This window comes from Biomphalaria glabrata, chromosome 14 (assembly GCF_947242115.1).
Source record: "Biomphalaria glabrata chromosome 14, xgBioGlab47.1, whole genome shotgun sequence".
Classification (NCBI taxonomy): Eukaryota; Metazoa; Mollusca; class Gastropoda; family Planorbidae; genus Biomphalaria; species Biomphalaria glabrata.
The window spans coordinates 12,493,755-12,510,668 of NC_074724.1; the positions used below are offsets into that span (position 1 = coordinate 12,493,755).

Consider the following 16,914-nt stretch of genomic DNA (forward strand, 5'->3'; position numbering starts at 1 on the left):
AATGCTTTCTTTATATTTAACATTGTTCTTGTCCTATAGCAAAAGTCAACAATTATGTAACAATAACTAGGAAAGATAATTCTAGTTTCTGTTTCAAGTCTTTCGGCAAAAAGTGACAATTTGTTTTCGAATGAAATTACTTCTTCTAACTTTCAAAAAAAAAATCGTATTTCCTTTTCCTTTTAACTCACTATAAAACTGATATAGATGAGATGTAAAATTCAAAGTGAAATTCAATGTTTGATCCACAGATCGTTCAATAACACTGCACAGTTAATACTCTTCTCGAGAAGTGATGCTTTCATTTCAGTAAACAGTGAAGCGAAATGTTTTAAAGGTTTCATCTTGATAACCAACCTTCGAATGCAGCAGAGAGATATGCACACTCACTCTTAACCTTTTGTTAGAAATTCTTAGAATTTGCGATGGCAAGGAGCTTTAGCTTCAATTAAGTTAATAATCTGAATCATTAATTCCATTACTTTGCACGTTTCCTCATGACATACCTACGCACATAGTGCTTCCCGATAAGCACTACAATGATGGGGTGTAGCTCGTGATTTAGTTTTCCTTTCAAAGCAGATATTTTTTTTATTTGCACTTGTCGTGCTTGCACTTTGTTGAAATTGAGGTGATAGTTTTTCTTATATAATTGTATGAATTTTTGAATCTCTCAGTTTTAACATTTTGCCTTTTTAAAGGCAGTAAGCCTAGAATGTCCTCTTTAGGGTCTTTACTGGGGATAATAGCTTACCAAAGAGTTTCATGCACTCCCTCGTGCTGTCGGCGTCTAATGGTAAAATACAAATTATACCTATGTATTTTCTTTGTCAAATTAATTCAAAAATAATTCGGCGCATTGCTGTGGAACGGAAATAATGAGAAACATGTTGTGAACGACAATCCGTTCTTTTTGATGCTCTTCTAGTGTCACTTTATCTTTTGTGTAGGTTGGTGTTTCAAATAAGTTTACTCTTACAAAGGAAAATAGTAAATTATAAATAATAAATAACATTCCGTGTCTGCAGTAAAGATTTCGTGAAAGAGCCGCAGCCAAGGAACCAAAGTACAGCATGCAGTTCGAGATCCGCAGTTTGCGAACAATAGGCTAGAACTTAGTCAGTAATTGTTTTAAGAAATTATTTATTATTATTAAGTTTTTTCATCATCGGCTTTGTAAGTTTGTCATTATCTTTCTATGCATTAAAAAAAAAACACTAGATTTTTATTAGTAATTGCATAACACCAAAGGTAATAGTCAATATCGAGATGTAGTTAAAGTGATGTTTTTTTTTTCTTAAAGGAATGATGATCATTCCTCAAATGAAAGGCTGAAATAATCTCTCTAAAGTATTTTTTTAAAAAAAAACAAGCTTACTGTTAAAAAAGAACTTAAAAAAAAAAAAACTCGCGTAAATTGAATGAAATTGTATCAAATCTTCTGAATCAAGCATGTAATTGATCTTTATTAGATCTTGACCAACAGTAAAAAAAAAAAATGTGCGATTATAATTTTTATTTCGTTTAGCGCAACTTTCATGTTTGTATGCGCTATGGTCCAATCACTTTTGTGGAACATTTTTGAGCGAGGGGGTATCTTGAAGAAGGTTTCCTTGCTTCTATTTCAAATGCTGCTCGAGTCTGAATCCGAATTCGAGCCTCCATGATGGAAAACCGATGTGTTTTCCACTGAGCTTTTAAGTACTTGTCTCCACTTAGCTTAATACATTTTCATTATAAAAAAAAATAAGTTTTTTAAATTACGACAAATCGATTTTAGCTTGATCCAAGAATATAAATTGGTAGAAATAACGTATATAAGACTATAAGATTTCGACCAGACATGGTTGAATTGACATGATATAAGGTCAGTAAAATCAAGTCAAGAATTATTAAGCTGTAATATATTCTTTTTAAAAAAAAATGTTTTTTTTAAATTATCAATACTTTTAAAACTCTATGTATTTTCTTTGCAGGGGATTCAATCTTAGATATAGACATAGTTTTGACAGTTTCATTAATAATTGGCTTCTTGGTCCTCATTTCTGCCCTAGTTCGTTATAAAATGAAAAGGAATCAAAAAGGTAAGTAAAGTTACCCTTTCGGACGTTGAGGTATAGATCTATGGGGCAGATGATGTAAAGGTCATCTGTTTCAGTGACCCACGGTAAACGAGATTAACGATAGTGTCATGTGGTCAGCACAACGACCAACCGCCTTTACTTTTCCCCAACTAATTTCAGGTACCCATTAGAGCTGGGTGGACTCAGAGGCGCACTAAATATCCCGAAATTGATAGTATAATAAAAACAAATATTCAAAGTTTTGACACATTTCATTATGTTGTTGATGTTGTTTTATATATATATAATTAGCTATTGATACTTTTACACATACATGCAAAACAAAGATTTAGGTCAGTACTATGTGAGACCAATTACCACAATTTAGAATTTTATGAGCAATGTCTAACAATGGGCTATGTTGCTGAAATATAAAATATATATGTAGCAGTCGGAATTTGTCGCACATTTCCCAAATTTAAGTTACAAAAGAAAATTATTGCAATATATTTAGGTACGTGCTTCTTAAATACATATACATTGTAGTAGCGGATGAACGAGTCTCGCTGAGATGAGTAGTTTGTTAGGAAACATATGTACTCGAATTTTAGAAACTTGTTTGTTATGGTGAAGAGGAACGATCGTGTAGAGACTACCAATTCGAAGGATTGCTTTTGTGTTGTTTTTTTAGTTCTAAATGACATTATACATGGTGATTAGAATAGAAACTCTCTTAAGTCCCATAGCTCACATTGCATCTTTTGCATAGAATTATTTGCCTATTATTGATCTGGAAAAGTCTTTGCAGTGTAACTTCTCAAATGGTTACGTTCAGATATTTAATATTGCAATTAGTATATTCATTATGGCTTTAGCACGAAACATCAAGTGATACAAAATCTCTATGTTGTAGGGTAAACACGTACTTTGTAACAAAGTAAAATGACGCATTTTTATCTTAGAGACTTAAATACATTGCTTTAGTATTCTAAAGAAGCGTTTCCGTTGGGCATCTGTTACGTCGACCACCTTTCAGCTCACTCAAAAAAATTGCTTTTGACATACGTTTGTGCCCTGCCCAGCGTGACTATTAGAAGCTCATATTTCCTTTCGCAAGGACATCACTGTTTGTAGTGCACTCATGCCACAGTGTGTCCATGATTGAGTGCAAACAATTTTGATGAAAGCGTTAAAGAAGTATTAGTTGCTTCTCTATAGTACCAATTTATCAGATCCATAACGAGGGGTTGAAAGAATCACTGCTTGGTAGACACAGATTTTTGTAGGCAGGTGGAGTGATTTGTTACACCACACTCTCGCTTGGAGGCATCCAAAAAACATTACTGGCCCTGACATAATGGCTATCAACCTTTCTTAAAAGCAATGAGCCATTTGATACTATGCTTCCAAGATATGTGAAATAGTCTACAGCGTTAAGGTGTCTCCATTCAAGGTGATATTTTGGGATTGAGTAGATTTTACTGGGTGACTTCTGAAACATGACTTACGTTTTTTCAAGGTTTATAGTAAAACAAAAGTTGCGGCCGCGTACGCTAATTCGTTGACCGCGAGCTGGAGAAAATGTTCAGTGTGAGCAAGTTAGGCTTTGAGAAATTGTGTTATGACGATTTCCTTTGTTTTGGAATGGGAAAGTAGACTTTGAAGATTGAACACATTGTAATAATCTGTGACTACAGATTTCCTGGCGAACATTCTTTTATTAGACATTACCAAATGGTTACACATTAACACATCTCTCTACTGAGTCTATTCCTAGGCCTAGGTCTAAAACTCTTATTGAACTCTAAGATGATAAAACTTCTTTTCGCATAGATAGTTTTATGCTTTAACACATAAACATACTAATTATTGTCCATTCATTTCATATTTTAATCAAATTAACATTCAAATTTGTTTTTCTAAAGCATTTTTACTACATTCGTTCGCTGTTCGCTAAAGCTGCGTAGCCGTGTTGAGATATGCCTATATTCATTCATGAAAAAAAGTTCACGCATGCGCAGCACAGAATGAACTCTATACAAGCCAATTTTTAACTCTAGATTAGTGTAGATTTAGATTAGTGTAGATTTAGATCTATGTCTACCTCAAGATCTACTTTATACTTTATACACATGAACATACAAAATTTAGTCTATTCATCTCAAATTTTAATCAAATATATGTAGGCCTACAAGCAAATGTTTTAATTTGAAAAAAAAATGGATTTAAGCCTATTAGCTATTTTGATTTGATAGCTTCATTCACACTATTTTTACATTGACACATTCGCTTTACTTATTACATTATTATTTCGTTTAATTGTTTACAAAACACTCTCAGTGACCATATCGAAAGTAATGCGCAAATAAAGACCCGCGGGTCGCGGGTAACATATGTCTAGTTCACAATAAAATATTACCCTGTATGATAAGATTATGTTAATTATTCTAAACTATCTTAACTGGGAACAGTTATTTATTATCAGTACACTACGACTGGCGACAACATGCTTTTTGGTTACTATTGAATAATTCCAATATAGATCTAGGCCTTTAAATCTAGACTTAGAAAATATTTCCTGAACATTCATTTATTAAATTCTTGAATTAATAAAGCCTTACATTCGGAAATAACCGAAAATGATAGTCCTTTCAATAACACGATATAAAGTCCTCTCAAAACCGATGTTGGATCTCGATCAAATTTACATTTATTTATGTTTTATTTTGAAAACTTATCAAACTAGAGTCCCCAACGAGGAAGTAATTCTTTTCTCAGCAATATACATAAACTGTTAAATACCGTATGTAGAAAAAAAAGTTGGAGCCATTTATGTGATCAGCTTACCAGGTTCCTGGTTCCAGGTTCTATGAAGTTCTGACTTGTATAGAGGTAAATATAAACCTTCAAAACGCATAGAACATTTGAGGACAAACAAAACGCAAATAATTTGTTTTCCAAGAGCAGCGATAAGCGAGCAGCAATATTGACCATTAGCCCGAAAAATGCGGGGGAAATATGTGTCAAAACGCGTACCCTTTCTCTCCAGCGAAATTTAAATCTGCCATTACCAATCTTTATAGCTGTGGACAGTGTAAGATATGCATGATCAAAATCTTCTTTGTTTGTTATTTAGATAGAAACCGTCAAGTCAGGCCTAGACGCAACGACGGTGATCAAAAGACATTTTTTAACCCAAGATATTCGACGTCAACAGTATCTGAAAGTTAGTGAACAATATATATATATATATATATATATTTATATATATATATATATATATATATATATATATATATATAACGATAGATAGATAGATAGATAGATAGATAGATGGATAGCTGGGGATATACTAGCCTCAGTGGAAACTGTTAAAGGGACTACGATGAATTTTGTTTCTCTTTAGCGAAACTCGACAGCGTCAGAGAATGACTACTCGTTCAATTCTAACATAAAAATAATAATCTTTATTGTCCTTGAGGAAATTTGTCTTACAATTTGTGCATTACACCAAACAAAACATTGTAGCTATAAAAAAAATAATAGTTTGTTGTTTGTTTGTTTTTTTAAAAAAGGATTTGCATTCAAAAGACAATATGTAGCTTTCCATCAGAATTTAGGAAGCAACACATTTGGTGAAATTGAACTTTTAAGATAAATAGACACATCATACAAAACTCATATAGTTTTGTTTGTTTGTTTTTGTTTCGCCTTGTGGGCTGCTAAAAACTATAGTGTGTGAGTGGAAACTATAGAAATATGATTTTGCAGTGCACTCAAAATTTATTTTTTTTTAACAAATATATTAGGTTTTCTTTTGATTTTCCCATGTCACATTTCATTTTCTCATTTTACATTAATCCGCATGTAAAAAAATAAATATCCATTTGCATTTATATTTTTTAGATTTCCTTCCAAAAGTTTCTGAGATTGATGAGGATAGAAACAGTATTGGTAACTTTTATCTGATTATTAACTAACTTAATAGCATTCCAAAATATTTGTGCTCTCATTTGTGTAATGTTAAAAGGACTTTTTTAAGCGTGAAAAGGCATGTCATACTTTGTTCTCGTGATTCATCTAGTAAGTAACTTTTCAAGTTTAGACAAAGAAGATCAGTTTTGCGTTCTATAAAAGGGTTAAATTGACATTAAGAAATCCAAATAATGCCAACTTCGAGGGATTCGTAGCGATAAAATCGAGCCTTAGACCATTAAATCAATATTTAAAGAAATGGCATTGTAAAATCGTTTTAGACAAGTGCTCCGTCACTTTCACGTTTCAATGATATCTTTACTTAATCAAATGAGACGAAATGATAGTACCTTGTTGTTGCTTTTTATTTTTTGAAAAACTAAAATATTACACATTTTTTATATAGATTATTCGTGACTTACAAACTCATATTTCAAATAAGTAAACTACAGAGGTGTTATATTAAAGTCAATGTAAATTTTATTTCTCAATAAACCAATATTAAATAAAGACCAAAGTTCTCACAATGAAATGAAATAATATATATATATATATATATATATATATATATATATATATATATATATATATATATATATATATATATATATATATACATATTTTAGTGTGTGGCTGTATTAACTGTGCGTGTATTAGGCCAATATGGTTGACTAGGACAACCTTAACTGTATCTTTTTTTTAGGCATGTGTTCCTTAAACACAGACCTCAGCAGTAAGTAACCTTCTTTTTTTTTCTTTTGTCGTAATTTCTTTTTAAAATGTGACAAATAGTAGCAAAGAAAAAATTTAATGGAGCAAAGTTTATTTAATTTAGAAACCTAATTTACTATTTCTAGACTAGCTGTCTTCGGAATGATGTACAATGTATTGATTATGAAGAGTAAGAAACATATATACTAATTGATCTCTTCTGGACACAATCACGACCTGTTCTCTTATAATAATAATGATTAGACATAATAAAATTTAAAAAAATGAGGAAAATCCTTAACATTTGGACAGTAAAAATACATGTGTAATGATGAAGGTGTTGGGGTTTTTATTAATCCAGGGATATTTTTGCTACACTTAATAATCGGTATTTCCTTACATGTACCTAATCATAATTGCGTAGAAAACAAATGCGAAAATTGTTCATGTGTTTGCCATGTGTAGGTGTGCACATGGTCTATTTAGTATTAGCGCTTAAGATGTCTAAAGAAAAAAGTAATGAATACAAATGCTCGCACACACACACACACACACACACACATATATATATATACTAGTGGTTCTATGATAATCACTTTTGTTGAGGTCTGAGGCCTTTGCACTAAAGTTTTGTGTCTCCTCATGTGGCTTGGGAGACCTATGTGAGTCCTGAAATGTTCGGCTGCACACTGCACACTGCACACTGGGCAGGTTATTCCAGCTTGAGTTAGTCTCATTGGCCTCTGACATTTTTCTTCTGCCAGCGCTGTTCTCTTGTCCTCTGCAATTTGTGCAGGAAAATCCCTGATGCACATAATTATCCGGTAATAATCAATTACAGAAGAGGGTAAATTGTGAAAATAAAATTCTTTAAATTTATTTAATTATCTATTTTATTAACTTTTTTTGTTGTTATTGTTTTTTTTTATATATTTATCTGAATACTTATGCCTAATTGTTTGTTTGTATGTTTTTTTGTTGTTGTTGTTTTTTTTGCGATATAATATTTGGTTGTAGTTACAATTTCTTCAATAGGACTACCTTTTGTGTTTTCTTTGTAGCAGGAGGTTTTGTGACACATATAAACTAGAAGTACACACTTTACGCCCCTTGATTTGATCACAGGCTTTATATTTTTTGTTATGGGCGGAACATCCTGTTTACTTTTTTTTTTTATCAATTGTACTAAACGTGTCTATTTATAACGATCAACCTAACATACTTTTTTTTAGCCGTGAATAAGTGTATCTGTTACAATGAAATTTCACGGCCCGCTCTTTCTTTCGTTCTTTCCATTTCTCTCTGTCTCTGTCTCTGTCTCTCTCTCTCTCTCTCTTTCTCTCTCTCTCTCTCTCGCTATTTCTTCGCTGTCTGGAACCCCATTTTTAGCGGCCCCCAAAAGGGGAAAAATGCTAATAGTTTTGTGTAAAGTGTCTTCCGTCTGCCCGTCCGTCCGTCCCGTTTAGATCTCGTAAAGTAGAAAGGGTTCCACGACAATTCGTTCACTGACATTTCGTTCACCGACAAATCGTTCACGACTTTTCATTCACGCGACTATTCGTTCACCAGACATTTCGTTCACCCGACAATTCGTTCACGCGACATATCGCTCACGGACTATTCGCTCACAGACAACTTGTTTACCGACATCTTGTTCACCGACAGTTGTTTCACGGCAAATCGTTCACGCGACTAATTGTTCACTGACAATTCGTTCACAGACAAATTGTTCACAGACAAATCGTTCACTGGATAGTAACATATTGTTACATGGGCGTAGCCAGGATTTTTTTCGGGGAGGGTTTGGGGGGGGGGGATCCCCCCTACCTACCCCCCGCCCCCGCGGAAAAAAATTATATATATATATATATGTTTGTTTGTGTGTGTACATAATTAATCTTTATTACATTCTGACCTTTTCGGAAGACGTTTATTGTTTATTGTAGACTCCCCGCCCTTGCTAGCAAGGGGGTCTGGGGGAGTTCGCAGCGCTCCCCCAGCGCGGGGCGAAGCCCCGCCGCCGAGCACTATTTCTGGTATTGAAAGCCTACTAAATGCATATTCTGAGGTATCTACAGTGCATTATCTTGCTATTAAAAAGTTTAATTTCAAAAACTTAATGTGCTATTCTTACTGACTTAGACCCTCTCGCGCCGTTGGGCGCATTTTCCGGCAAGCTGTTTCCGCAACTCTTATTTTGCGTAATTCATTTTGTCGGAAAACATGTCCCGCAAAACCTCATGCGACGCTCTGTCACAACCTTACTAAGGATTCGACTCCCAGTTCGGCATATGATTTCTTTGATTTAGACCCGATCTCTATGACTGACTCCTAAAATCTGTAATAGCCATCTTTGTTGAGACACATTTAATAATTTTCAATTTCGGCAGAAGACTATTCACACTTAATTAATGGAGCCCAAGCCACTGGTAGAAATTTGTAACCTTTCTTGACTACGCTCTTGGAATTACATGCCTGTATTTCGCTTTAGATTTTATATCGAAAAGGAAAGTTTTTTCGTCAAATCATTTGTTGAGGGGTTTTAAACTAAAAAATCTCTGGGGTTTTTTTTTGTTTTGTTTTTTAATTCAAAACCCCATTTAGCTACGATCATAGAATTTGGTGACTGTAGTTTGCTTTAAAATAATATTGAAAAGAGAGGTTTTCAACTCTAAACGCTCTGTAGGGGAATTTTAAACTCAAAACCATCTGGTTTCAAACTTTAAAGAAAAAGCCATCTGGAGGAGGGGGATTTAAACTCAAAACCCCTTTGGCTACGCTCATAGAATTTTGAGTGTGTAATTTGCTTTTTTTTTTATATTGAAGAGGTATTTTTTAGCTTCAAACCCCAACTGGAAGGGGGAGGGGGGTTAAACTCTAAACCCCTTTGGCTACGCTCATAGAATTTTGAGTGTGTAATTTGCTTTTTTTCTATTGAAGTTGGGGTTATCGTAAATTTTGGAGGGGGTTTTTAAATCAAAATCTTCCTCAACTGTGCTGTTGGAATTTCGGGATTGTTGTTTGCATTTTTTTTTGTTTTGTTTTATAGAAGAGGGGGATTTAACTGCAAAAACCTCTGGTAGGGGGTTTTAAACTCAAAGCCCCCTGGTAGAGGGATTTGTATCTCAAAACCCCCTGATAGTGGTTTTTAAAATCTCAAAACCCCCTGGTAGGGGGATTTAAACTCAAAACCCCCTGGTAGAGGGTTTTTAACTCAAAACTGCCTCGGCTGTGCTGTGGTAAGTGATGATTTAGTATTAAAATCTCACCTAAAATAAACAAAATGAAATAAAAAATCATTCATTTAATTCCGTCCCCCCCCCCCATCGGGGGGGGGGGGATTTCATTTCGGGGGGGGTTTGAACCCCAAGAACCCCCCCCCCCTGGCTACGCCCATGTATTGTTAATATTATATATTCTCGTCGAGTGTTTAATTTGTATACATTACAACTTTTGTAGGATTTGAATAAGAGATTGACCCTTTACAAAAGAATTTGATCAATTAGATATTCATTATAAGACATCAGGTTAGGCTCACATTTAACTTCACAGTCACTTGCACCTATAATTTGGTCAGCTGGAAAGCTGGAGCACCACACAAGATCTGTCTACCTTCTTTCTCCATTCTTCTCTGTCCTTTGTCTTTGATAGAAATTCATTCTTGTTTTTTTTCTGAAAATATTGATACCTGCCTTTTTACCTGCCTGGGTGGACCACTTCGGGGTCCGATTTTGAGTCCGTGTTTCCACACAAACTGTCTTTGTAGCCTTGTTTGTTTGTTGTTTTGTTTTTGTTTTTGTTTTTTACCTGCGCGTTGTCATTTCTCCGACCTAGACTTTACTACCTAGAATCATAAAGTCAGTTGGTGATAGGATTTCTTAGGGATAACACGTATTTATAGACAGAGACTCGACTGTGGTATTTTAGCAGTATTAAACCTTCATCTGTGTTTTATAACAGTTTGGACTTAGCTTCTTCACTTGTTAATTTGTGTGAGCCTATATTCTTTTTAGTTAGTAACATTGAATACACCCGCATAAGAAACTCAGACATATCCAGAGTAATCCGTCCAAGTCAGAAAGGCCTGAACAAATACAAAACGGTAGGCGTATCACAGCCGTTAATTTAGGAACACTTTCACTAGTCCTAGGCCTAGAGATTATAATGTATTTTCCGAAGCCCCGATTTAGTGCCATTTCCCCTTTCTACATTTATTTTGATATTTATTTTGCTCTCTAAATAAAAAAAATATCAATGTGGTATTATTTATTTTTATCGTTTATCTTTCCCCTTTTGAATGTAGAGAAATCTCTAAAATAAAACAGAAAAAATTGATAGAAAGGTTTCGTTTTTCCGCTATTAGCGTTGGTCAGTTTGCGAATCTGTTAAAAGGAACCTGTGTACGAAATTTCATGTGAGTCCGTACCACAATTCAAAAGATTTCTTGATAAATCAATCTGTGACTCAATGGATTTTCAAAATATTTACTTTGTGAAAGAAGGTATTATTTATTAAATTTATTTTTTTATGTAGGAATTTTTTTCGAGCATTTCAATGATTGTAAGTAGAATATAGGAAAACAAAATGTACAAATAATGAATGTAATTTCTTTTATCATTTTTCTTAATATTTTTTTTTATTATTGATTTTTCCTTCTAGGCGTTTCTGAAATTGATGAGTATGGAGTCAGTACTGGTAAAAAAAATTTATGTAATAATTTATGACAAACCAATTTCTCAGTTAAGACCACATGGTTTGACCTGCCCAATACATTTGCTTGAACCAGGTTTCCCAAATTAGATAGAAAAGGTCATACAAAATTATATAATTGCATCAAAACTCTCTAATGTTTTTTTTTTGCATGTTTAGTGTGTGTGTGTTAGTGTGTGTGTGTGTGTACATAGAATTGTGCTCCTTCGTCCTTGTCGACGACAACTGTGACCTGAAATTATCTTTTTTATATATGTGTATAGGTTTAACTGCAATCAATAATGACGACACTATATATTCTGTTCCTTATACGTACCGTAAGTATGTACATTTTCTTAATAAATGTAGTTGGTTTTTTTTATCTGTAAAGACATTTGTGCAAAACTTGGTGCAAATGTATTTGTTTAGGTTCATTCAAAAGTCTTATAGTCAAGCACGAACATTGTTCATTTGTATAATGTTCAGGTTACCTTCTTTTTAGGCTATGAGTTACCTATTGATGACGATGGTGATGATTCGGAAGTCTTTGGTGTCCACAGTAAGTAACTTTGCTTGTAAGAAACAATTTCATATTTAACTCTTTCTCTCCGTAATTATTTTCCTCGTATTAGTAGGAGTAGTATTCATTGTGCTCATTTGTATTTTACTATTCTGTTATGAATTAACTTCAATAACGTTTTTGTTTATTATCAGAAAACGTTATAGTTGGTACTGAATTATAGGAGAAGGCATGCTCTTTTTACACATCACATTTTAAAGTTTATAAATCCAAAACCACTTTAGTTAAATGGAGGTCAAATGAACGTTATTTGGCATCGTCAAATAGGAGAGAAAGAGTTAAAATGGCCTAATCAAATAGTAGGTTTAAAAAATAATGCTTGTTAATTAAGAAAGGAGACATTGAAAGAAAATGTTTTCATACTGTAACGTCGAATGAATATGATGCAAGAGAGTTAGGAAATTTCAACATCTCACAATAGGGGACGAGCTTAAAATCCGTGAATGAAAATTCGTTTTCCTGTTATGAATCGTGCATGTAAACATAGAGTTGAAGCTAGGTGCTGAAACAAATGATACATACATATATTAAACATAAATGAATAACAGCACCAGGGACCAAGTTTTTAAGAGAGAAAGTAGTGAATTAAAATGCTACGAAAATAAGGGCACGCGCCGACCGAGGCTCGAACCTGTGACACTGGATTCGACACCACCGCCTAGCGATAACGCACCAAGCGAAACTAGCCTCTAGACCATCGGAATGTCCAAAAAACATTCTTCTGATCCAGAGTCATTTCGCCCGTATGCAAATTACCACCCCAGTGGTCAAAGGTCACAAGCTCCAGCTAGCCCCTCCCCCACCCTCGCAGCATCCGTTCACTAACAACTTCGATAGAGCCGACACAGACAGCCGTTAGGCATGTATTAGACAAACGATGGCTCTATCTAATTGTTTATGTTTACATTTACGTTTACAGCATAATTGCTCGTACCCACTGAAGCTTCTATATGTAATGTGTTTATGTTGTCCACTTGTCTTTGTTTATGTTTACATTTACGTTTACAGCATTATTGCTCGTACCCACTGAAGCTTCTATATGTAATGTGTTTATGTTGTCCACTTGTCTTTGTGAGAGATAAACAATTAGATAGAGCCATCGTTTGTCTAATACATGCCTAACGGCTGTCTGTGTCGGCTCTATCGAAGTTGTTAGTGAACGGATGCTGCGAGGGTGGGGGAGGGGCTAGCTGGAGCTTGTGACCTTTGACCACTGGGGTGGTAATTTGCATACGGGCGAAATGACTCTGGATCAGAAGAATGTTTTTTGGACATTCCGATGGTCTAGAGGCTAGTTTCGCTTGGTGCGTTATCGCTAGGCGGTGGTGTCGAATCCAGTGTCACAGGTTCGAGCCTCGGTCGGCGCGTGCCCTTATTTTCGTAGCATTTTAATTCACTACTTTCTCTCTTAAAAACTTGGTCCCTGGTGCTGTTATTCATTTATGTTTAATATATGTATGTATGAATCGCGCAAGAAGGCTTAATGTGGTTTACTGCCTAATTTTTGCTTTCTTTGCTTTCCCTCTAAATGTTTAAATTGAAAGATGTCTCAGAACTCAAATTCTGTCATTTTAAACTCCATTTTTTCAGCCCACCTTCTCATCCATTTCATCTGAAAAGATTGATATAGATCTAATATTGAAAAAAATCGATGTAATTTTAATTTATTAGAAAGAACATAAAAAAAATAATAATTAATGCATAAATTCACGACATTATTATTAATTGTATCTTCCTGTAAAGGTACATTCGCCACTCTAAAAACGACAGATAAAAACAAAACCAAGGAACATAATCGTGAGTTATTTTGTTTGTATCTTTTTAAATTCATGTATTATAGTTGTATTTCAGACACATTCAATCATGTTGAAGAAATTTGAATTGTGTGTGAAAGCGATAGTGTATGTGGGGCAAGCTGTTTGTCTTGTTCAGTTGTACAGCGAATTTGTTCAGTTTAAACTCGTTCATGAATTATTTAGCAACACTGCTGGTGAACAGGCAAAAACAAAACAAAAAAAATATTTTTTTTTTTTAAACAAATGTAATGTAAGGGAAAATAACGCTAACTACTGCCATTAATTTCAAGATTGTAGGTTTTAGCTTTCTTTCTGCTATATTAAAAAAAATAATTACTAATAAATGATTAACTAATTGCTTAATTTTGTGATCGATTCGTATATTGTCATTGATTATAAATAATTATGTAAAATTTCAATTCATCAGAGAATTGGAAAAAAACGAAATAAAACGTATGAGGCGAATAAATGCATACATCCACATCTCTGTTGCAATTATTCCCCTTATTTTGATATTAAAATAATTGATAACTATTCATTAATTAACTTTTAAACTCTTCAAACAATCTGGCGCTCTAAGGCACTATCTCTAAATAACAAAATACAAATCTATAATACTAACGTTAAGTCTGTCCTTCTATGAGGTTCAGAAACTTCGAGAGTCACTAAAACAAATATGGAAAAGCCGGATATTAGGAATTAGGTGGCCAGAAAAGATAACTACTATCGATTTGTGGGAGAGAACTACATAAAAGCCCATAAACTAAGACATCACAAAACGAAAATGGAGCTGGATAGGACACACCCTGCGAAAACCAGCTACCAATGTTGCGAGGCAGGCACTTGACTGGAACCCACAAGGAAAGAGGAAAGTGGGCAGACCCAAGCAAACCTAGAAGAGGTCAGTCATCATTGAAGCTGATGGTACTGGAATGACATGGGAGCAGATGAAGAAAGCTGCTCAGAATCGAGTTCGGTGGAGAGGTGTGGTTGCGGTTACCATCACAAAAGAGATACAAGACACCGATAGCAAAGACAAACAGACACAAACACTCTTTTCTTCCCCTGGCAATCAAAACATTAAATAAGAACAATCTAATATCAACTTTGTCACATGTAAATTATGAGTGAGTCTGGTGTTAATTTACACTTTGGTTTCTTATAGTTATAATGTTTTTTGTTTGGTGTAATGCACAAATTGTAAGACAAATTTGCATACGGACAATAAAGATTATTATTATTATTATTATTATTATTATTATTATGTTAGAAATGAACGAGTAGTCATCCTGGCGCTGCCAGGGTCGAGTTTCGCTAAAGAGTAACAAAATTCATCGTAGTCCCTTTAACAGTTTCCACTGAGGAATTTTCTGGTGATGTGGCAGGTCTGCAGCAGTACCGCCCTCTGACAGGCAACGAAGATGTTCCTAGGAATGTTAAGGGCCTTGAAGGTGTCTGTGAGGTCAGTTGTTATTATCCCCTCGGTTGATATAACAATGGGGTATATTGTTATTTTGGACAATTTCCATAGACGCTTAATCTCCAAGCCTAGGTTCCCATATTTTCTTTGTTTTTCTATCTCAGTGTTTCTTAAATTATGAGACAGTGGTACGGCGATATCGATAATGGTAGCGGTTTTTTCTTTTTTATCGATGAACAGCAGATCCGGGCGATTGAAATCTACCATTTTTTCGGTCAGAATAGGCCTATCCCAGTACAGCAGATGTTCAGTAGACTCGAGAACCTCTTGCGGAGAGTATTTATAATAAGGGGGAGTGTCCTTACCGATCAATTTGTACGTCAAAGCCAGGTGTTGGTGTATTAACTTTGCAACTTGGTTATGGCGACCTAGGTAGGCTGATTCTGATAGGGCTGGACATCCTGCCATAATGTGTTCAATCGACTCGCCCACATTTCCACATTTTCGGCATTTGTCGACAACATTGAGTTTCAGGATATGCTTCTCGTAATTTTTTGTCCTGATTACTCTGTCCTGTATTGCTGTAACAAAGCCTTCTGTTTCAGGGTAGAGATGACCTGCTTTGAGCCATGTTAAGGAAGCAGCCTTGTCGATGTTGTCCCCATGTAATGAAGCCGGAAATTTTCCGTGGAGTGTTTTTTCTTCCCATTGGCGAATCTCATGCCCTACGTCGTCCAAACCGATATTGACATTAGAATTGTGTAGGTTCAGAGGGGTTGCATCGGAGTCGTATTTCCGTAGGAAGGAAACTAATTTGTTGCTGGAGGCGAGCAGTTTTGATCGTATTTTTAAAACTTGCATCTTACACAATTTGAAGATGTTCTGCAATCCACGACCCCCATCCTTCCTGGGCAGGTATAACCTTATGGTGAAGGACTTGGGGTGTAGGCATCGAAACTTGGTTAGTAATTTTCTAGTGAGTCTGTCAATGTCATGTAGGTCGGTGTCAGTCCATTTGATCACACCGAACGTGTAAAGGAGCACAGGGACGGCCCAGCTGTTAATTGCAGTGATGAGATTACTGCCAGACAGTTTGGTGTTGAGGATTTTATTAACTCTTTGCCTATATTTGCCAAGAAAGTCCTCTTTTAATTTCTTATGGTTTATCTTGGCATTCTGGTTTATTCCAAGATATTTATAAATAGAGGCGGAGTTCAATTCCTCGATGCCTTCAAATGCAATGTTGGTGTTCGTTGCCTTGCCCTTTTTAATGCTTATGATGCCACACTTATCCAGACCAAAAGACATACAGATATCGTCACTAAAGCATTTTACATTATTATTATTATTATTATTATTATACTTCCCTGAGAGCACACAGGATAAAGTCAACTCTAGTCAATTAATTAACTAATTTGTTATTTATTTATTCATTCAAATTTTGTTATCTATAATGAGTAAATGTGCAAAGTTTAAGCTTGATCCGATTATGGAAAGTTGGAGGAGACACATGTTCAGACTTTTCAAAAAAGAGGGCTTGCTAATTATACCTTGGCCATATCAAATGTATGTCTTGCCATTATTAGCTAGTCCCTTGTTTCAGGTACTCTAGACTCAAAAGAGTGAAGGACTTGTTAAATATGTGCATAAGCTTATATAATAACTTTCTGTAAAGTAAGT

At 34.8% G+C, this 16,914-nt stretch overlaps 1 protein-coding gene across 1 annotated transcript in view; it reads left to right on the forward strand.

Moving 5' to 3' along the window:
- The window catches only part of LOC106061851 (uncharacterized), a 71,322-nt gene that overhangs the window by 41,671 nt on the left and 12,737 nt on the right, over positions 1-16,914 (forward strand). The window contains exons 18-25 of the mRNA XM_056011034.1: positions 1,977-2,084; positions 5,200-5,289; positions 5,970-6,017; positions 6,742-6,771; positions 11,409-11,444; positions 11,723-11,776; positions 11,941-11,997; positions 13,762-13,815. Of these exons, the coding sequence (XP_055867009.1) occupies positions 1,977-2,084; positions 5,200-5,289; positions 5,970-6,017; positions 6,742-6,771; positions 11,409-11,444; positions 11,723-11,776; positions 11,941-11,997; positions 13,762-13,815 (477 nt within the window). The remainder of the gene's footprint in view (positions 1-1,976; positions 2,085-5,199; positions 5,290-5,969; positions 6,018-6,741; positions 6,772-11,408; positions 11,445-11,722; positions 11,777-11,940; positions 11,998-13,761; positions 13,816-16,914) is intronic.